Genomic DNA, 16,724 nt, shown 5'->3' with positions numbered 1-16,724 from the left:
TGCAACTTTGCCAAACTACTCACACTAATATCTTTTGTATTTGAAAGATTCTATCTTGCTTAAATTAAAGTTATATTCCAAAATCGTATAGAAAGGGAGGCGTATTTGCGTTTAGACAGGCACTTAAGGATGAGGCGCTTCAGGATAAAACATTCAATATCTCTGTAAAGAATAGAGATGTAGGACTGGTGAATGGATAATGGTCAACTACTGTGGGGCTGTGGTGAAGGAGCAGACAGAGGCAGAGATAAAGTATATGTGTATTCAGATGAAGCTGGTACATGGCATTGAACAGGTTCAGATTAGTTGAATTACAGCACATGGTTGAGTTAGGTGAACAGTTGTTGCCAGTCTCAACAATTATTGGTACACTACATGACCAAAAGTATGTGGACACCTGCTTGTCAAACATCTCATTCCAAAATCATGGGCATTAATATGGAGTTGGTCCCACATTTGCTATAACCGCCTCCAATCTTCTGGGAAGGCTTTCCACTAGATGTTAGAACATTGCGGTGGGGAATTGCTTCCATTCAGCCACAAGAGCATTAGTGATGTTGGCACTGATGTTGGGCGATTAGGCCTGGCTCAGTCGGAGTTCCAATTCATCCCAAAGGTATTCGATGGGGTTGAGGTCAGGGCTCTACGCAGGCCAGTCAAGTTCTTCCACACCGATCTCGACAAACCATTTCTGTAAGGACCTCGCTTTGTGCACGGGCGCATTGTCATGTTTAAAGAGGAAAGGGCCTTCCCTAAACTGTTGCCACAAAGTTAGAAGCACAGAATCGTCTAGAATGTCATTGTATGCTTTAACGTTTAGATTTCTCTTCACTGGAACTAAGGGGCATAGTCCGAACCACGAAGAACATCCCAAGACAATTATTCCTTCTCCACCAAACTTTACAGTTGGCACTATGCATTCAGGCTTCTTCTGGCATCCTCTAGACACAGGTTCATACATCAGACTGCCAGATGGTGAAGAATGATTCATCACTCCAGAGAACGCATTTCCACTGCTGCAGAGTCCAATGGTGGCGAGCTTTACATGACTCCAGCCGACACTTGGTGACCTTAGGCTTGTGTGCAGTATTGAGTGTTGCAGAGGAAAGATAATGTTTACGTGCTACGCGCTTCAGCACTCCCGTTCTGTCAGCTTGTGTGGCCTAACCACATCGCTGCGGAGCCGTTGTTGCTCCTAGACGTTTCCACTTCACAATAACAGCACTTACAATTGACCGGGGTAGCCCTAGCAGGGCAGAAAATTGACTGACTTGTCGGAAAGGTGGCATCCTATGACTGTGCCATGTTGGAAAGTCACTGAGCTCTTCATTAAGGCCACCTGTCAATGTTTGTCTATGGAGATTGCATGGCGGTGTGCTCAATTTTATACACCTGTCAGCAACAGGTGTGGTTGAAATAGCTGAATCCACTAATTTGAAGGGGTGTCCACATACATACATACATACATACATACAATATATATATACACATACATACAATATATGTATATATATATATATATATAATATATATATATACATACATACATACAATATATATATAATATATATATATATATACATACATACAATATATATATATATATATATATATATATATATATACACAATATATATATATAATACATATATATACAATATATATATATATATATATATAATATATATATTGTATGTATATATATATATATAATGTATATATATATATATATATATTGTATGTATGTATATATATATATTATATATACATACATACATACAATATATATTATATATATATATACACACATACATACAATATATATATACACATATATATATACACACACACACACACAAAAGGTGTGTATGTATGCATGCATGCATGTATGTATGCATAGTTTATCTACAAAGGAGACAAAGGTACAAATAAGAACAGGTAATAATGTGCATAACTCAGACTTAATTTGTATGAATTTCAAATGGCAATGACAATATACAAATGCAACGTAAATGAATAAAGCTTGTACATAAATATAGCAGCAATACAACAAATCGAATGGAAAAGGGGTTGCAATAGCATGTGGCACAGAAGGCCAAAGCTAGAGCAGGCTAGGCTAGCAGGGGCTACATAGCATAGCACATGGCAGGCAAACAATATAAAAAATATAAAAAACGAATGAAAAGTATTCAAGCAGCAATGCAATAGCCATAAAAAGCAGGCCTTAATTAGCATAACATAAGCAACATGCAGAAAAGGTGCAACGAGTGATTAACATATGTCAACTAGCAACTACATGTAACAGAAGAAAACAGATATGTTTGTGCTATCCTTCCATTCCTTGCCACTCCATGTCATGCCAAACCTTGTGTGGCATATGGCAGGGTATAAGGAGTCAAATGTTAGCCTGGGTACAAGTACACCTTGCATGTGACTAATCCTATTGTTAAGAACCATTTAATTACAACACAATGCCATGTTCCCTTCTGTCATGAAGTAAGACTTCGACATAATACTAAAAACATTCACCCATGATTATCACATCTGCCCCCTATAACAAACTTAGGGTACAGTGCTTAGATTTTGATCGTGATGTGTAATACAGTAAAATCGACCATTTTGGTTGACTAGGATTGCCAGACAGGCTTTTTCTTTTTGAACAGTCAAGTAAGTTGGCTTGTCCGAGCCAGAATAACCCATTGGCTCCTGTCCTATCACTTTTTTATATAGTTTAATGCAGCTTGAAGTATACCCCCTGGGTGGGACGCTAGTCTATCGCAGGGCCTTTTGCACAGATACTGTAAGACATTTCACTCAGTCTTCATTTTGTCTCTAATTTCCGATGGCAAGGTTTCAAACAGAGCGTCTTCCACCATTAGGCCACTGCGCTTCAATGCCCGGCAGAACCCAAGCTCTGGAGGCAGGAGTTCAAAATGGTTGCCCTTCAGTTCCAGGTGTGTCAATAGAACCAGGTATGAGATCTTTGGTGAGAGCAATGACAGCGTATTCTTGGCCAGCTTGAGGGTTGTGAGCTTCTTGCAAAAGAACAGCTCGTCTGGGAGGTTCTCAATCTTGTTGCATGTGACAGAGAAGTACTGAAGACTCTGTAGGACACCGATCTCCGGCGGAATGAACCGGATGTCGTTGTTGGACAGGTCCAGGTAACGAAGCTTGTTGCATAAGAAGAGGTGCGAGGGCAAGATCTCGATCTTGTTGTGACTGAAGTAGAGGCGCTCCAGGCTGCCCAGCTTCTTGATGTGTTCTGGGATGTAGCAGATACTGTTGTGCCAGAGTTTCAGGCACGTCAGCTTGCGGAGGTGCTGGCAGCTGACTATCTCCTCGATGGAGTGCAGGTTGTTTTCTTTCAGGTCCAACTCCTGTAGAGTTAGAACATTTTATTTTAAGTATAACACCACAATATTACAGGAATTGGCAATACATATTGCATATTTGAGGTCAAGAAAACCACCCAGAACAGGGTTCGCTGGAATTTCACCATTGAAGCCCTTTTCTCCACTAGGAGCTGAAAGGAATAACTCCTTACATATTTAAAAACCACATTGTAGACCACTCAGATAGCAGGCAGTCAAAGTAATGCATATCATACCTGTAGGTTCGTGAGGCTGAAGACAGCATGTGGGATGCGTTCCAGGTCACAGTGCACCAGCTCCAGTTCAGTCAGGTTCACCATCTTCTTCAGATTGTTGAGCATCACCAGCTTAGTGCCGTCGTTGTAGACATACAGCCTCTGCAGGTGGCTGGACACGTCCACAATGGACTGGGGGATCTTTGTAAAGTTACTTTTGAGTGACAGGGTCTTCAGATTCTTCAGCTCCCTCAGGGACTCCAGAACCACATTTTTAGAAGCGTCAGGACTCAGTGAGCCAATGAGGTAGAGCTCCTCTAGATTCCGCAGGTGGTACAGCCAATGAGGCAGCTCTCTGCTGTCATCAAACTTCACCCTGAGGACCTTAGATAAACAAAAAGATAAAATGCAACAACTTCAAATATTTTACTTAGTTACAGTTCATAGAAGGAAATCAGTCAATTTAAATAAATTGGATTTCACATGACTGGGCAAGGGCGCAGCCATGAGTGGGCCTTGGAGGTCAATTTAATTTGTCTCCACCCACTGGGGAGCCAGGCCCAGCCAATCAGAATTCATTTTCCCACAAAAGGGTTTTATTACATACAGAACTACTCCACCTATTAATCCTGGAGGAGGAAATGTAATGTCAATAACAAATACGGACAAAATACACATACTGTACGAGACAAAAACCCAATACAACGCCAGGAGAAATAAAAATAAATATCCGATACGAAAAGACTACGAGAATAGCACATGGTAGAATAGCATACCTTGAGGTTCTCCTTGAGGAAGGAGGTGGCTGTGGCGTGAATCTTTAAATAACACTGATACAGAGAAAGCTCCTGAAGGTCTTCAAGCTGGGCGATTGAGGCTGGGATGGTTACGTTGTTGATGATCTCCAGCTTCAGGGACTGGAGCTCTGTCACCTCAAAGATGGTGTCTGGAAGCCCAGACAGCATGAAAAGCTGCAGCTCCAGTCTGTTGTTGTGGTTGGTCATCAGTCTCTGACGCAGCTTCTCTGGCGTCCACTCATGGTTCAGGTTCAGCTGTTTTAGTTTGTTTTCACTGACCTCCGATAGGAACACTGCGAATCTGAGAACAAGAGAGAGAAAGAGAGAAGTCGTCAAAGATGACTTTATTGTCCAAGGATGGGCAAAGGAAACTTTTACAATTGGAGGCATTGCTTACTTATCAATAGCAATGAAGAGCTAAATTACTTTTACAATTACAAAGACAACACACCTCTTGGAGTATAGTGGGTCATACTGGTCGATCATGTGCAGCATGAAGGCAAAGTCATTCTTCACGTCTGGGATGTCATCGATTCCCGTTTCCTGCCGTACGTATTCAAAGGAGTACTCCTTCAGCGAGCGGTAGAAGAGCCAGTAGGAAGTGTAGAGGCAGGTGATTCCATACACAGCCACGAAGCATAAGTAACAGTATGACAGCTTGGAGAACAGGTGGGCCATGGTGTGATTACAGGAGAAATGCTTATATCCCGTCATGTCCTGCATGTCCACATTGCACTTCACTGTGATCTGCACCTCAGAGACTAACGCACTGTTATACGCGATGATGAGGAGGAACTTCATCACTTTGAGAACAGTTTGGCGAACATACATAATATAGAGGATGTCCCCCTCCTCAACATGCAGGCGGAACTTCTTCACCTTCTCAAACAGAGCTTTGGCTTGCTCTCCTTCCTTCTTTTCCAGGGCACTAGCTGTGGGCTTGTCCACGACAATCTTCTCTGGGATGGATTTGAGGGACTGGGTCTTCTCCAGGTTGTCCAGGTTCCCCTCTACAGACACGTTGAGGATCGCTCTGCTGGCACTGCACTTCTTATCCTTGAATGAATGAATGCACTTTATTTGACATATTTAAAATGTATATAGTACAATATAGGTTAGGTTTCTCGGACGAAGATTGAGCTTAGTCCTGGACAAAAAAAATGATTTCAGGCATGTACACACACATATACAAACAATACCTTCTCCTCTGGGTTCTCTCCAGACACTTCAGATAGAGCTCTGGTAGTCCAGGGGGAGTCAAAGCACTTTCCCAAGATGGAGATGAAATGTTCTATTTTAGAGCTGGAGCCTGGGAACTTGAACCAGAAGTTGCTACACACCATGAAGATCAGGGTGTGTATGAGGACCAGGTAAGGGAAGTACTTGGCGTACCAGTGCAGAGCCTTCTCGTAGCACATCTGGTTGATGAAGCTGTACTGCTGGAGGTCCAGGTTGGTTTTCAGGCCCATCATCTCGTGCACGTCCTGTGGCACAGCGGGTGAGACCAGCTCGGTTTTATTTGGTAAGAGTATTGTTTGGTTCGGCATGGACATTCTCTGGGGAAGGCAGATGATTTTGTCCTGCATCACCTGAAATAAAACAAAGAACAAATAAGCAAGCAAGCACGCAAGATCGAAACTAGTCTGTTACAGTGATAATAGAAAGAGGGGAATATCTGTCTCATTTCCTGCACTGACTTCGCTGGTAGAGATGTGACTCACAAAGGAAATAACCAGTTAATGTTTTAACTACCGCAGACTGAAGAGGGAGACAGACTCCCTAATGCAATACTGTACCACCAAATTATTTGTTATGCTTTAACTCTAACGAGTCACAAACCCGGATCCGGGATCCCCCCCCATCAAAAAAGCTGACTAGCATAGCCTAGCCTAAAGCCACAGGGATATCATATAATAAAATGTTCATGAAATCACAAGTCCAAGACACCAAATGAAAGATACACATCTTGTGAATCCAGCCATCATTTCTGATTTTTAAAATGTTTTACAGGGAAGACACAATATGTATTTCTATTAGCTAACCACCATAGCAAAAGACAACTTTTTTTCCCCACCATTTTTTTCCTGCATAGGTAGCTATCACAAATTCGACCAAATAAAGATATAAATAGTCACTAACCAAGAAACAACTTCATCAGATGACAGTCTGATAACATATTTATTGTATAGCATATGTTTTGTTAGAAAAATGTGCATATTTCAGGTATAAATCATAGTTTTACATTGCAGCCACCATCACAACTCTCACCAAAGCAACTAGAATAACTACAGAGAGCAACGTGAATTACCTAAATACTCATCATAAAACATTTATGAAAAATACACAGCGTACAGCAAATGAAAGACAAAGATCTTGTGAATCCAGCCAATATTTCAGATTCTTTAAGTGTTTTACAGCGAAAACACAATTTAGCATTATATTAGCTTACTACAATAGCCAACCACACAGCAGCATTGATTCATGCACGTTAGCGATAGCGAATAAACCAGCAAAAGATATTACATTTTTCACTAACCTTCTCAAAACTTCATCAGATGACAGTCCTATAACATCATATTACACAATACATATATTGTTTGCTCGAAAATGTGCATATTTAGCGGCACAAATCGTGGTTATACAATGAGAATAGTAGCCAAGCTGCAAAGAAAATGTCGGGAGAAATCTTGGGAGAGGCACCTAATCTAATCAATAACTAATCATAAACTTGACAAAAAAATACAGGTTGGACAGCAAATTAAAGATACATTAGTTCTTAATGCAACCGCTGTGTTAGATTTTTAAAATTAACGTTACTACGACATACAGCGTGCGTTAAAGCGAGACCGCACCGAAATTAATGGCGGAATAGTAGGACAACATTTTTCAACAGAACAACGAATTATCATCATAAATAGTTCTTACTTTTTGATGAGTTTCCATCAGAATCTTGGGTAAAGTTGTCCTTTGTCTAGAATAATCATTGCTCCGGTTGTAGAATGTAGTCTTCAGCTTAGGAATTAGCAGCAAACATTAGCTATGTGGCCCAGACGTGTCCAACTCTTCATTACGCAGCACAAAGAAAATTCCGAAAATCGCAATATGCTGATATAAAATGATATAACTCGGTTTAAAATAACTACATTATGACGTTTTTAACACCTATATCGAATAAAATCAGAGCCGGATATATCTAAAGCCTATAACGAGAGCTTTCCAGAATGCCATCCTGAGGTCTGTCTCGCGTCATGGCGAACGTTGAAAAGAGTGCACCCCACGTTTCAAGACCCTTTATATGGCCTCAGATCTGCCTAGCAACTCCATTCCAATTCTCACTGCTTGCTGACATCTAGGGGAAGGCGTATGCAGTGCATGTCGACCAATAGAATACATGCAAATTAATAAACTGACCTTGGAACAGAGCGCCCGATTTCAGATTTCTCACTTCCTGACAGGAAGTTTGCTCCAACTTGAGTTCTGTTTTACTCACAGATATAAATCAAACGGTTTTAGAAACTAGAGTGTTTTCTATCCAATAGTAATAATAATATGCATATTGTACGAGCAAGAATTGAGTATGAGGCAGTTTAATTTGGGAACGAATTTTTACAAAGTGAAAACACCGCCCCCATATTGACAAGAACCCGCTATTGCACCTTTTAAAACAATATTTGTTTTACTATTCATATAGTACTTACAACATTACAAGTATTTTTCTTTATTGAAATAGATTAATCATTGATCATTGATCCAAACAAAAACTAAATGATCATTTTTCCTTCAGCTTCGTAAAGATGTACTTGTCTTGCTATGATCCAGACTAGTGACTTAGCCTAAATACCATGTGGTTTATGGGCCAGAGGAAATTACTCTTGGGGTTGTGCTGCAGCAGTACAGGGCAGAACAGGAGATATGCAAAAAGTCAAACCTGCTACGGGAGAGATTGAAATTTACACAATAGTTACCTGGAGGAAAATGTGAGGGTCATGCTTTGCAATTTCAGTCAGGGGGAGGGTTAAGTATCTTTTAGAACAAGTCCGGGGAAGGGTCATGTAATTTGTATTTTATGACATTGAAATATTTCAATTTAGACTATTTGTAGACCCACATGGAATCCGCGCACGCAAAATTCTGATGAAAATTCGCGGAATTCCGAATAGAATGCATAGGATTCTAAAAAGGTACAAATAAGCTGCCAGCTGAAAGCAAAGTTAAATAAAATTGACTTGAAAAAAAAAAAAAAAAAGATCCTTTGGTTTTCACTGATGTAGAGGTCGACCGATTATGATTTTTCAACGCCGATACCGATTATTGGATGACCAAAAAAGCCGATACCGATTAATCAGCCAATTTTTTTTTTTTTTTGTAATAATGACAATTACAACAATACTGAATGAACAGTTATTTTAACTTAATATAATACATCAATAAAATCTATTTAGCCTCAAATAAATAATGAAACATGTTCAATTTGGTTTAAATAATGCGTGTTGGAGAAGAAAGTAAAAGTGCAAGCAGCGTTACCCATGTAGAGCAACGGGAACAACTACTCCAAGTCTCAGAGCGAGTGACGTTTGAAACGCTTTTAGCGCGCACCCCGCTAACTAGCTAGCCATTTCACATCGGTTACACCAGCCTAATCTCGGGAGTTGATAGGCTTGATTTCATAAACAGCAGAGCTGCTGGCAAAATGCACGAAAGTGCTGTTTGAATGAATGCTTACGAGCCTGCTGGTGCCCACCATCGCTCAGTCAGACAGCGCTATCAAATCATAGACTTAATTATAACATAACACACAGAAATACGAGCCTTAGGTCATTAATATGGTCGAATCCGGAAACTATCATCTCGAAAACAAAACATTTATTCTTTCAGTGAAATACGGAACCGTTCCGTATTTTATCTAACGGGTGACATCCATCAGTCTAAATATTCCTGTTACATTGCACAACCTTCAATGTTATGTCATAATTACGTAAAATTCTGGCAAATTAGTTCGCAATGAGCCAGGCGGCCCAAACTGTTGCATATACCCTGACTCTAGGTGCAATGAACGCAAGAGAAGTGACACAATTTCACCTGGTTAATATTGCCTGCTAACCTGGATTTCTTTTAGCTAAATATGCAGGTTTAAAAATATATACTTCTGTGTATTGATTTAAGAAAGGCATTGATGTTTATGGTTAGGTACATGTTGGAGCAACAACAGTCCTTTTTTGCAAATGCGCACTGCATCGATTATATGCAACGCAGGACACGCTAGATAAACTAGTAATATCATCAACCATGTGTAGTTATAACTAGTGATTATGATTGATTGATTGATTGTTTTTTATAAGATAAGTTTAATGCTAGCTATCAACTTACCTTGGCTTCTTACTGCATTCGCGTAACAGGCGGGCTCCTCGTGAGGCAGGTGGTTAGAGCGTTGGACTAGTTAACCGTAAGATTGCAAGATTGAATCCCTGAGCTGACAAGGTAAAAAACTGTCGTTCTGCCCCTGAACAAGGCAGTTAACCCACCATTCCTAGGCCATCATTGAAAATAAGAATGTGTTCCTAACTGACTTTCCTAGTTAAATAAAGGTGTTAAAAAAAAAAAAAATAGGCAAAATCGGCGTCCAAAATGACCGATTTCCGATTGTTATGAAAACTTGAAATCGGCCCTAATTAAATCGATTAATCGGTCGACCTCTAATTTCAATCACCGAAAAATGTAGCCAGAGGTGTAGCCCACTCTCCCCACTGTAGCCCCTCCCCTGTGTGAGTGAGAAATGCAGGATGCAGACAGCTCCGTGAATGAATGACAGCTGTCTGAGGGGAGAAATATTTAACAAAAATGCCTAGATTTACAGCAGAGGAGCTGAGGAGTAAACAGTTGGTGACCATAACAGCCAGGGACAGGGAGTTTCCAGCTGAACTGTACGAGGATGCAGACTTTTCTGCAAAGTCTGTCAGCATTCAATGGACTAAATACGCATCAAACTGCGGTGGATCACAAGCGGTCACACCGACACAAAAATAGGAGGGTTAGTGGGCCAGGTAAACGTTGATGCTTTAGCTAGCTACAGATATATTAACTAGCTAAGAGGTTTGTTCTAGTTAGCTAATATCTGTTCTTGACCATTACATTTGTCTGTATCTTCACAGTGGCAAGTTAGCTAGCTAGTTAACGTTAGCCTGGCAAGCTTCCCAAGTTACTCCAGCTACATCACTTTATTTAGGCTAGCTAGCTCACTTAGCTCCACCACATCACTTTGGCTATCAAAAACAAGAGACAAGTTAGAGAGGAAAAAAAAAAAAAAAAAAAAAAAACTCTAGACCACCTTTACTCCACACACACACTTCCATTTGGCTAATCTGACTTAATATATACTTCTGTGTATTGATTTAAGAAAGGCATTGATGTTTATGGTGATGATGATAGCCATAGTTCTATCCTGATTCCTGCTTACAAGCAAAAACTAAAGCAGGAAGTACCAATGACTCGGTCAATAAAAGTAGTCAGACGATGCAGATGCTGCAGGACTGTTTTTCTAGCACAGACTGGAATATATGTTCTGGGATTCATCCAATGGCATTGAGGAGTATACCACCTCAGTCACCGGGTTCATCAATAAGTGCATCAACGATGTCATCCCCACATTGACCGTGTGTACAAATCCCAACCAGATGCCAAGGATTACAGGCAACATCTGCACCGGAATAAAGCTGCCGCTTTCAAGGAGCGGACGCTTATAAGAAATCCCACTATGCCCTCAGATGAACCATCATAGGCAAAGCGTCAATACAGGACTAAGATTGAATCCTACTACACCGGCTCTGGCGCTCGTCAGATGTGGCAGGGCTTGCAAACGATTATGGACTACTAAGGGAAATCCAGCCACGAGCTGCCCAGTAATGCGAGCCTACCAGACGAGCTAAATGCCTTTTATGCTCGCTTCAAGGGGGCCGAACAGGTCCCCCATTTAAAATCGACAGGGCTGTAGCGTTCCTTGGTGTCCACATCACCAACAAACTATCATAGTCCAAACACACCAAGACAGTCGTGAAGAGGGCAGGACAACACCAACAAGCTTTTGGCCAGGTCCTCAAAAAAGTCCTTCAGCTGCACCATCCTGACCGGTTGAATCACCGCCTAGTATGGCAACTGCTCGGCATCAGACTAAGGCGCTACAGATGGTAGTGCGTACGGCCCAGTACATCACTGGGGCCAAGCTTCCTACAATCCAGGACCTATATACTAGGCGGTGTCAGAGGAAGGCCCCAAAAAATGTCAAAGACTCCAGTAACTGAAGTCAGACTTTTCTTTCTGCTACCGCACGGCAAGCGGTACTGGAGCTCCAAGTCCAAATGGCTCCTAACAGCATCTACCCCCAAGCCATAAGACTGCTGAAATGTTTATTTAAAAAATTGCCAAGACTATTTACATTGACACCCCCCGCTTTGTTTTTACACTGCTGCTACCCGCTGTTTATTATCTATACATAGTCACTTCACCCCTACCTACATGTACAAATTACCTCGACTAACCTGTACCCCACACACTGACTCCGTACCAATACCCCCTGTATATAGCCTCGTTATTGTTTTGTTTCTTCTTTATTTAGTAAATATTTTCTTAACCAACAATGCAGTTCAAGAAATAGCGTTAAGGGCTTGTAAGTAAGCACTTCACAGTAAGGTCTACATCTGTTGTATTCAGCGCATGTGACGAATAAAATTAGATTTTAAAAAATTGTTACCGCACTGGAGGCGGTAACTTCTTTTCAGAAGAATTCCGCAGATTCCATTTGGGTTTGCTTATTAGGAGATACACTACCGTTCAAAAGTTTGAGGTCACTTAGAAATGATTGTTTAAGAAAAATGTGCTTTTTGTCCTTTTAAAATAACATCAAATTGATCAGAAATACAGTGTAGACATTGTTAATGTTGTAAATGACTATTGGTAGCTGGAAAAAGCTGATATTTTATGGAATATCTACATAGCTGTACAGACGCCCATTATCAGAAACCATCACTCCTGTGTTCCAATGGCACATTGTCTTAGCTAATCCAAGTTAATCATTTTAAAAGGCTAATTGATCATTAGAAAACCCTTTTGCAATTATGTTAGCACAGCTGAAAACTGTCTAATTAAAGAAGCAATAAAACTGACCTTCTTTAGACTAGTTGAGTATCTGGAGAATCAGCATTTGTGGGTTCGATTACAGGCTCAAAATGGCCAGAAACAAAGCACTTTCTTCTGCAACTCGTCAGTCTATTCTTGTTCTGAGAAATTAAGGCTATTCCATGCGAGAAATTGCCAGGAAACTGAAGATCCCATACAATGCTGTGTACTCCCTCCACAGAACAGAGCAAACTGGCTGTAACCAGAATAGAAAGAGGAGTGGGAGGCCCCGGGGCACAACTGAGCAAAGGGACAAGTACATTAGTGTCTACAGTCGTGGCCAAAAGTTTTGAGAATGACACAAATATTAATTTTCAGTCTGCCATCATACAAACTGAGGCAGCAATTTGCATATACTCCAGAATGTTATGAAGAGTGATCAGATGAATTGCAAACAATGTCTACACTGTATTTCTGATCAATGACGAAAACAAAGTGCTTTTCTTTCAAAAACAAGGAAATTTCTAAGTGACCCCAAACTTTTGAATGGTAGTGTATATAGTACCAGTCAAACGTTGACACTCATTCCAGGGTTTTTCTTAATGTTTTACTATATTAGTAGGCACTATTACTATTAGTAGCCATCAAAACTATGAAAACACATATGGAATCATGTATTAACCAAAAAAGTTACATCAAAATATGTTTTATAATTTAAGATTTGTCAAAGTAGCCACCCTTTGCCTTGATGACAGCTTTGCACTCTAGGCATTCTCTCAATGAGCTTTATGAGGTAGTCTCCTGGAATGCATTTCAATTAACATGTGTGCCTTGTTAAAAGTTCATTTGTGGAATTTCTTAACTTCAACTCCTTGTGTTGTGACAAGGTAGGCGTGGTATACAGAAAATAGCTTTACTTTGTAAAAGACCAAGTCCATATTATGGCAAGAACAGCTCAAATTAATTTTACCTTTATCTATTTAACTAGAACAAATTCTTATTTACAATGACAGCCTAGGAAGTGGGTTAACTGTCTGTTCAGGGGCAGAACGACAGATTTGTACCTTGTCAGCCAAGGGATTAGAACTTGCAACCTTTCGGTTACTAGTCCAACGCTCTAACCACTAGGCTACCCTGCCGCCCCAAATAAGAAAAGAGAAATGACATGAAGGTCAGTCAATCCGGAAAATGTCGAGAACTTTAAATGTTTCTTCAAGTTCAGTCGCAAAAACAATCAAGCTGTATGAAACTGGCTCTCATGAGGACCGCTACAGGAAAGGAAGACCCAGAGTTACCTCTGCTGCAGAGGATGAATTATTTTGAGTTGCCAGCCTCAGACATTGCACCCCAAATAAATGCTTCAGAGTTCAAGAAAACAGACACATCAACTGTTCAGAGGAGACTGCATGATTCAGGCCTTCATGGTCTAATTGCTGCAAAGAAACCACTAGTAAAAGGACACCAATAAGAAGTGACTTGCTTCGGCCAAGAAACACGAGCAATGGACATTAGACCGGTGGAAATCTGTCCTTTGGTCTTATGAATCCAAATTGAGATTTTTTGTTCCAACCGATATGTCTTTGTGAGACGCGGAGTAGGTGAATTGATGACCTCCGCATGTGTGGATCCCACCGTGAAGCATTGAGGAGGAAGTGTGATGGTGTGGGGATGCTTTACTGGTGACACTGTCTGATTTATTTAGAATTCAATGCACACTTAACCAGCATGGCTACCACTGCATTACGCAGTGATACGCAATCCCATCTGGTTCGCGCTAATTTGTTTTTCAAAATGACAATGACCCAAAACACACCTCCAGGCTGTGTAAGGCCTATTTGACCAAGAAGGAGAGTGATGTCCATTCCACAATCACCCGACCTCAACCGCAATGCTTTACGCTAGAAACAAGCTGTAAAATATCCGGGAAAGACGCGACGCCGATGCATATGGGGGATATCATGGTTTAATTTCTTTGACATACAGAGGCCGTCTTTGCTTGGGAAGTAATCAAATTCTGTCACTATCACTTGATTAAGCTAGTCACTTTCTGTAGGCCTACAATAGAAGAGGTTTAAACCCAGACAGCCTTTAGGGAAACACTGCTCTCATTTGGTTAAACCACGGAAGAAGACTAGCCAGCAGTTAAAGCTAACATTTTTCTACGTCGGTAAGCCTACTCTGTCTGGGGTGGAAAGGTAGGCCTAACTTTTGAAAGCACCATGCTCAGAGTCCTAATGAAGTCTCAGATTTTATTATTTGCAAACATGGACAGTTTCATTGCAAACAAGATTTGGCATTGGAGAAATATGATAAGATAAACACACATTCTTTGCCTGTCATTTTGGTAATTTGTGTGGTATAAAACAAAAAAAATCTGCTAATATGTAAAATTAGAAAGACATTTTTTTTTACTCTGACCTGCAAATACTTCTGATCGATTCATGCAAAGCTTTAGCTATAAAGGAGATCTTTATACCCTACTTTTGTCAGACCACGGTGCTCTGCGAACCTTCTGGCCCGTAGCCCTGTGCACTATCAAAATTCCTTTGTCGTCATCTAATGCTTACAGGATGAAGAACAGTTTCTAAAACTGCATATCTAAGGCTCTGGTCTGTCCAAGTAGTGAGGGTAAACATGTTATCTGCTATCCACTTTGTTTTAATAATTTGGGGTATAGGGGAGGGTCACTTGTTTTTTTAGCGTTAAGGGAGAGTTTAGGTCAAATATACTTTGCTGAAGGGAGGGCCATCCGTTTACATTTCAGAGAGGTCAAATTTTCTCCATGAATCCCTTATTCTAAATAACGTTCACTCCCTAAGTACAGTCTCTAGAGAGGATTAGCAGAATTCTACACCCTCCTTTCTGTCCCCCTCTTACTCCCTCATGTACTCCGTTTCACACTCCTCCCTTTCTCCATGCCCCTCAGCTCTCTTTCTCTCTTCCGCTTCGCTCGTCTTGCTCGCCCTCGCTCTCCCTCTATATATCCCCCCTTCAGCTGTCTCACTCTCCCTCTCCATTCCCTATATGTGGTAGCTGGTATGTAGAGCTATACATTGGCTTCTCTCGGTTTAAAATAAAAAAGTTTCCACTTCAGCAGGGCCAGTGTTTCCCCCACAATTCTAAATTGAGACAGGAAATGTATTAATTAGGGCCAGTAAAAAATAAAAACAGTCTGCTTTTACAAGGCTGCAGTTCTCGGAAGTCATCGGATGGGTGGTGTTTTGTGAACCTTGTCTCAGCGAAATTCTTAGGATTTGGTAAGTAAACATGTTCCCTCCATTTAGTATGATAGATTACATTATGAATGGAATAGTGGTCGTACAATATCATACAAGTTACAGGACGTATAGTATTATACATCTTAGCCGGTCATACAATAGCATCCAATTGGATGACTTAACTGATCATATGTTATTGGTCACATTATACAGTACCAGTAAAAAGTTTGGACACCTATTCATTCAAGGGTTTTCCTTTCATTTTTACTATTTTCTACATTGTAGAATAATAGTGAAGACATAACTATGAAATTACTACATGATTCCATTTTTGTTATCAAAAAAGTGTTAAATCAAAATATATTTTGAATTTGAGATTCTAAGTAGCCACCCTTTACCTTGATGACAGCTTTGCACACTCTTGGCATTCTCTCAACCAGCTTAATGAGGTAGTCACCTGGAATGCAGGTGAGCAACGAACCGCCCTTGCTGTCTCTGCCTGGCCGGTTCCCCTCCACTGGGATTCTCTACCTCTAACCCTATTACAGGGGCTGAGTCACTGGCTTACTGGTGCTCTTTCATGCCGTCCCTAGGAGGGGTGCGTCACTTGAGTGGGTTGAGTTACTGACGTGATCTTCCTGTCTGGGTTGGCGCCCCCCCTTGGTTTGTGTTGTGGTGGAGATCTTTGTGGGCTATTGTCTCAGGAGCCTTGTCTCAGGATTGTAAGTTGGTGGCTGAAGATATCCCTCTAGTGGTGCGGGGGCTGTGCTTTGGCAAAGTGGGTGGGGTTATATCCTTCCTGTTTGGCCCTGTCCGGGGGTATCATCGGATGGGGCCACAGTGTCTCCTGACCCCTCCTGTCTCAGCCTCCAGTATTTATGATGCAGTAGTTTGTGTCGGGGGGCTAGGGTCAGTCTGTTATATCTGGAGTACTTCTCCTGTCTTATCCAGTGTCCTGTGGGAATTTAAGTATGCTCTCTCTAATTCTCTCCTTCTCTCTTTCTCTCTCTCGGA

At 41.0% G+C, this 16,724-nt stretch overlaps 1 protein-coding gene across 1 annotated transcript in view; it reads right to left on the bottom strand.

Annotated features, from left to right (window-relative positions):
- Positions 1-1,901: 1,901 nt before the first annotated feature.
- Positions 1,902-16,724, bottom strand: part of LOC120051877 (volume-regulated anion channel subunit LRRC8C-like) — a 38,319-nt gene continuing 23,496 nt past the window's right edge. Inside the window, exons 3-7 of the mRNA XM_038998761.1 lie at positions 5,583-5,972; positions 4,835-5,439; positions 4,363-4,684; positions 3,608-3,970; positions 1,902-3,377 (exon numbers count right to left, since the gene is read on the bottom strand). Of these exons, the coding sequence (XP_038854689.1) occupies positions 2,811-3,377; positions 3,608-3,970; positions 4,363-4,684; positions 4,835-5,439; positions 5,583-5,972 (2,247 nt within the window). The 3' untranslated portion in view covers positions 1,902-2,810. The remainder of the gene's footprint in view (positions 3,378-3,607; positions 3,971-4,362; positions 4,685-4,834; positions 5,440-5,582; positions 5,973-16,724) is intronic.

Source organism: Salvelinus namaycush, chromosome 8 (genome assembly GCF_016432855.1).
Source record: "Salvelinus namaycush isolate Seneca chromosome 8, SaNama_1.0, whole genome shotgun sequence".
Classification (NCBI taxonomy): Eukaryota; Metazoa; Chordata; class Actinopteri; order Salmoniformes; family Salmonidae; genus Salvelinus; species Salvelinus namaycush.
The sequence above is the reverse complement of the archived record's forward strand: the minus strand, read 5'-3'. Positions and strand labels throughout refer to the sequence as shown.